Here is a 5968-nt window from a genome sequence, read left to right on the forward strand (position 1 = left end):
CTTTTCTCTTATTTAATTTTCTTTTATCTTAAAGAGAATAAATAAAATTTTATAAATATAATTATAGTTTAGTTTAAATCTCAAAATGTCATCATACTTAGAATTATAATTCATAAATTAAGACATAGATATAGACATAGTTTGATTTATGTCTTAAAATTATGAAGACATAGACACAAATACACAAGAGTACATAGACACAAGGAGACATTAATTTTATATTCTGTTTGATAATTAAAACATGGACAGAACACACCATTCACAATTTTATTAAAAAGTCAATTTTATCCCATTCATTCCAGTATCACCATCACCATTTCTACCTTTTCATACTCTTTCAAAATCATCACAATTTATCATGGCATCATCATCTTCAAGACCAACACAGATTTTTTCTAATTTTTGGTAATTCTTCGTCCAAAATAAAATCAACCTCATAAGCATAAAAAATTTACCCAAAATTGCTAAAAATTAGCATAACAAATACAAATCTTTATCAATCTAAATACAGAATAAGTTATCACCTCATCCATAGCAAAGAACACCACAAATAAAATTTAATCCGAAATTTAATATTTATAAAATAAACAAAAATACTTCAATAACATTCTAATTGAATAATACAAACATTCAAATATTTTATTAAAAAAATTTAAAACAAATACAAATTGAATCTGAGAGTAGAATAAGGCAACAGAATAAATGAAAAAAAAAGAAAGAAGTGGAGAAGAATGAAAAGAAGATGAAAATGAGGAAAGATGGAAGGACAGGACCAAAAAAAGAAAGAAGTGGAGAAGAATGAAAAGAAGATGAAGAGAAGAAGAACAAAATACGAATGGGAGAGAGCGTCTTCGTTGTTACACAGTCGTTGTTGATGCTGATCGAAAGGTGAGGCAAAGAGACTTTCTTATTTGCTGTGACGCTACCTGCAAGGAGAAGACAGAAGACAAACAGTGCTGCCAAAGAGAGGATGGAAGCGACGTCATTGAAACCCAAATCGGGCAACAACAATGGAGGTTGAGAGAGGAAACGAAGAATGGTTGAAGAAAAAAAAATTAGGTTGAAGGGATAAAATAGTAAAAAATTTTCGTGTCTCAACTTAAAAATGAGTGTCTCAGCTAATTAGAAAGACACAAAATACATATTTTTTGTGGGTATTTCTATATCACCATGTCTTTCTTAGTTTGTGTCTCACGTGTCAAACAAAGAACACGTCCCACCATATCTCTGTCTTTGACATACACAGACATCAACCAAACGGTGTCTTATGTTCTCATCAATTATTAATAATTTATCACTCATTATATTGCACTATTGAACCATCAACACAACTTATCAACATAGTCACAATAATTTATGCATAATTTTTATAAGATTATCAGCACAAAAATTAATAAAAATAATGAGAATAAATTGAACATAATGAACAAGTAAAAACTCATGTGCTTCATTGTGAAAATCTCATTAAAGCTCATGGAATATTTTCATATGCAAATCTCATGAAAGATTAACAAACTTTGCCAACTAATTATACACCGTCCTAATTTTAGCAAGGTTTTAAGCAAAAAAAAAAAAGAGCAGAACAGTAAGAGACAACACAGCACCAAAAAAAAAAAAAGCACATCACAACATAATTTTAACAAGGTTTTTTAATCATCACAACATAATTTTAACAAGGTTTTTTAACAGCACAACACAAAAAATACAATAACAAAGAAAAACAGTGACAAGAGAAGGATGAACGCATCAGCAGTGAACAGAACTAAACAATAATCATTCAAAGTGATTTCTAAACAAAAAATTAAAAATTCAAAGAATGAGAATTAGCAATGAACAAAAAAAAAATGAGCACAACAACAATGAGTAGAGTTAATTAATAATCATTTAAATGGTTTCTGAAGAACGAGGACTAGCAGTGAGTACAGAAGAACGAGCATGGAGGCGGCAATGAGCAGAATAAATTAGAATAAATTAAATTTATTTTATTTTATTTTTCATTCAAAAAATTTGGAAGAAAAAAATTATGAAATTCACATGTTAGAATATAGTTATCCTAGAACAAGTAATAATAAGACAATTACTATCTTAGAAGAAGACAGATTAAAAGAACATAATGATTAAGGATATAATTTTATTCATATAGGATTAATACAAGTAGCGGTAAAATCTAATTTTAGAATAGGAATAAATGTTCCAATATTAATATTGTTAAGAGATACGAGATTTTCACAATTCAGCAATTCTCTAATAGGAGTTTTAGAAAGCAATTGTCATGATGGACCTGCTTTTTTTTTTTTAATTGTTATTCATATTATGCTATGAATTTAAGAAATAAATATACTTGGCAAGATTTAAAATTACATGTTCAGTCAAATGAAAAAATTATAAATATCTCATAGGTTTAATTACTCTGTTGGTCCCTATTATTTCGCAAAATTTTTAATTAGGTTTTTATATTTTTTTTTCCTTTTAATTGGGTTCTTGCATCAAATTTTTTTTCAATTAGGTCCTTTTTGACAGTAATTAGTTTAATTGTATAGGAATCCAATTGAAAAAAAAAAACATTAGTACAGGGCCCAATTCAAAAGAAAAAAAAAAGTATAGGAACTCAATTGAAAAAAAATTTGGTGCAGAGACTCAATTAAAAGAAAAAAAGTATAAGAACCTAATTAAAAATTTTGCAAAACTATAGATACCAATAGAGTAATTAAATCTATTTCATACATATAAACAAAGACGACTTGTGAGAGACATAAGCAAAGGGAGAAAGGAGAGTGCGACTCCAACAACCACTCCTCTTAGTGCTTTTCATTTTCCTTTTTTCTTACTTCAACCATATATTAAATTAAAATCAAATGAAAGTAGGATTGAATAGAAGGAAGGATAGATCAAATGCTTACAAAAAGTGGAACGGTGAAGAATCAAACTCTAAAATTGATATGGAATTTTAGATTGAGATTGAGAAATGGTTGATGGAGAATAAATCACATTCTAGAGAAAGAGCGAGAGGAAGAGACCGTGATGGATAAAAGAAGAGTAACAATGGATTGAACGAATCTGCAACTGTGATTGTGATTGTAAACATTGACATTACAATATTTTGGGCCTATGGGCACGGTTTTTTTGGTCACAGTAAAAAATCGTGATTATAGATCTTCTATGGTTACGGTTTTTTAGGATGACAAAAAAAAAGTTATAGTCACGATTTTTTTGGGAAAGGTGACCATAGAGTATCTATGGTCATGGTTTTTTAAAAACGGGTGGCCTAAAAGGATCTATGGTTACGGTTTTGTGGGATGACCTAAAATGATTTATGGTCATGATTTTTTACAGTGACAAAAAATGGTCTATAGTCACGATTTTTCAAAAAAGGGTGGCCTAAAAGGGTCTATGGTCACGGTTTTGGAGAGTGACCTAAAGGAGTCTATGGTCACGGTTTTGGAGGGTGGCCTAAAAGGGTCTATGGTCACGGTTTTGGGGGTAACCTAAAAGGGTCTATGATCACGGTTTTTTACAGTGACAAAAAATGGGCTATGGTCACGGTTTTTCAAAAAAGGGTGACCTAAAAGGGTTTATGGTCACGGTTTTGGGAGTGACCTAAAGGGTCTATGGTCACGGTTTTGGAAGTGGCCTAAAAGGGTCTATAGTCACGGTTTTGGGGATGACCTAAAGGTGTCTATGGTCACGGTTTTTTGGAAGGGTGACTTAAAAGGGTCTATGGTTACGGTTTTGGGGGGTGACATAAAGGGGTCTATGGTCACGGTTTTAAGGGGTGATTTAAAGGGGTCTATGGTCACGGTTTTTTACAGTGACCAAAAAGAGGCTATGGTCACGGTTTTTCAAAAAAGGGTGACCTAAAAGGGTCTATAGTCATGGTTTTGGGGGTGACCTAAAGGGGTCTATGAATACCCCTTGCTAAAAAAATACTAAGCCCGGCGGGGAAGCCCGCCCCGCCCCGCCAAAGCCCGCCAAAACCAGCGGTTTAAGCGGTGCGGGTTAAGCGGGCTTTTGCTATTTGGCGGTCCCAATTTTCCAACCCGGCCCGCCTTTTTTGGCGGGTTACGCGGGCCGGCCCGGCGGGTTTAGGCCCGTTTGCCACCCCTATCTATGGTCACGGTTTTGGAGGTGGCCTAAAAGAGTCTATGGTCACGGTTTTGAAAGTGATCTAAAAGTGTCTATGGTCACAGTTTTTCGAAAGGGTGACCTAAAAGGGTCTATAGTCACGATTTTGGGGGGTGACCTAAAAGAGTTTATGGTCACGGTTTTTGGAGATGACCTAAAAAAATCTATAGTCACAGTTTTGAGGGGTGACCTAAAAGAATCTATAGTCACAGTTTTAATCATTTGAGTTTTAATTAATTAAGATTTTTATGTATTTTTTTTTATAATTTTAAATATTTTATCTTTTTAAAATTTAGAAATTTTAATAATTAAAAATTAATAATAATTTCATATAATTTACTTTAAATATTAAAATTTTAAATTTAATTTTATAAATAAAAAATTAAGTTAAATACTATTAATTTTAAATTAAAAAATAATTTAAAGCTTAATAATATAAAAAATAATTTAATAACTTAATAACGGATGAACGGATTTACTTACAAGAGAATGTGAAAGTATGTTTAAGAATAAGTAATTTTTTTTTTCCAACATTTTATTATAAATATTGCGCAAAATATAATTTTATCATCATACCTGATATTTCAATCAATGTTAATAGGTAAATGTTACTAAATATTAGAACGCGATAAGATCAATGTCGCCTTCTTTTCAATCCCATTAACATTTCGACAAACTAATTTCAAATCTCATAATGTTAAAACTTAATTTTATTTTTCTTACTGATGAAATTTTCTGAGTCTTCTTTAATTTCTAGACGTCAAATTTAAACATCAAATTTCGGCTACAATTTAAATAGCAGCATTTGAACACTACTATTAAAGCCTTTTGTAACCAGGTTCCTCTAGTGATCCTTTTCTATTTTATACAGATATAAAAGTTTGCGGAAATGAAGGAGAAGAATGTTTTCATTCACTGGGAGTTCTGCGTGTGAGTTTAGGATGCTATGTATCTTCTATCTTATTTAAGGAGTTTCTGCTTCATGGGTAATCATTATATTCAGCTATTAGATCTCAAGTTATATAGTTGATCGTCCTATAAAGAGTAAGTGATAATTTTTTGTGTTTAAATTGCAACAGTAGATCATTTTAATATATCTCTAAAATAAAAAAAATTAAGGTTTTTTTAGTGTCTAACATTGCAAAATATGAAGCACATTAAATTGTTGTTTTATTTTTAGTCGTCTTGTTTTTGTTGATGAGAAATGTCAGGGACCATTAGAATTTGTTATTTTTAGTTATCACTTAATTATTAATTTAATTTTTTTAGTTTAGTAATCTAATAATATATTTTATTCCATATTTTTAAATATTGATGACTAAGTAACGACCAAAAACAATAAATTATGATGATTATTTGTTAATATCTCATCAAATTGTTAAATGACTTAGTAACTTCTATATAACTTCTAAGGTAGAATGCATGAGGGAATACCATCTTCGAATTACCTTCTAAAATTAAATCGTTTAAAATGTGTTTAAGGATTAAGTAAATAAAGTGAAATAATAGTTAAAATGTTAGTTTGTGTAACACTTTACCACATAAAATTTTACACAGAATATTAGTTCATAAATCAAAAGTAATGAAGTATTACGATTTTTAAAAATAAAAATATGTACATAGTTATGTATATGTGAAAGGAAGCTTAACTAGAAATCTTAAAAAAAAGTTGAACAAAACAAAACTCAAAAGCTACATCACAGTCGAACGGTTAAGCGTAGTAGAAACAGATAATAACGTATAGAGTAAAGGTCATCCAGAGTACATATATACATATATACAACCCAAAATAAACCAAAACATAAATACATATCCTGGTTCTCCAAAGTCAACCACTAAAGGATAC

At 30.3% G+C, this 5968-nt stretch overlaps 1 protein-coding gene across 1 annotated transcript in view; it reads left to right on the forward strand.

The window, feature by feature from the left end:
* LOC107627309 (probable serine incorporator) overlaps positions 1 to 5968 on the forward strand; it is a 19097-nt gene that overhangs the window by 1547 nt on the left and 11582 nt on the right. The window contains exon 3 of the mRNA XM_021116931.1: positions 4994 to 5070. Within this exon, the coding sequence (XP_020972590.1) occupies positions 4994 to 5070 (77 nt within the window). The remainder of the gene's footprint in view (positions 1 to 4993; positions 5071 to 5968) is intronic.

This window comes from Arachis ipaensis, chromosome B02 (genome assembly GCF_000816755.2).
Source record: "Arachis ipaensis cultivar K30076 chromosome B02, Araip1.1, whole genome shotgun sequence".
NCBI lineage: Eukaryota > Viridiplantae > Streptophyta > Magnoliopsida > Fabales > Fabaceae > Arachis > Arachis ipaensis.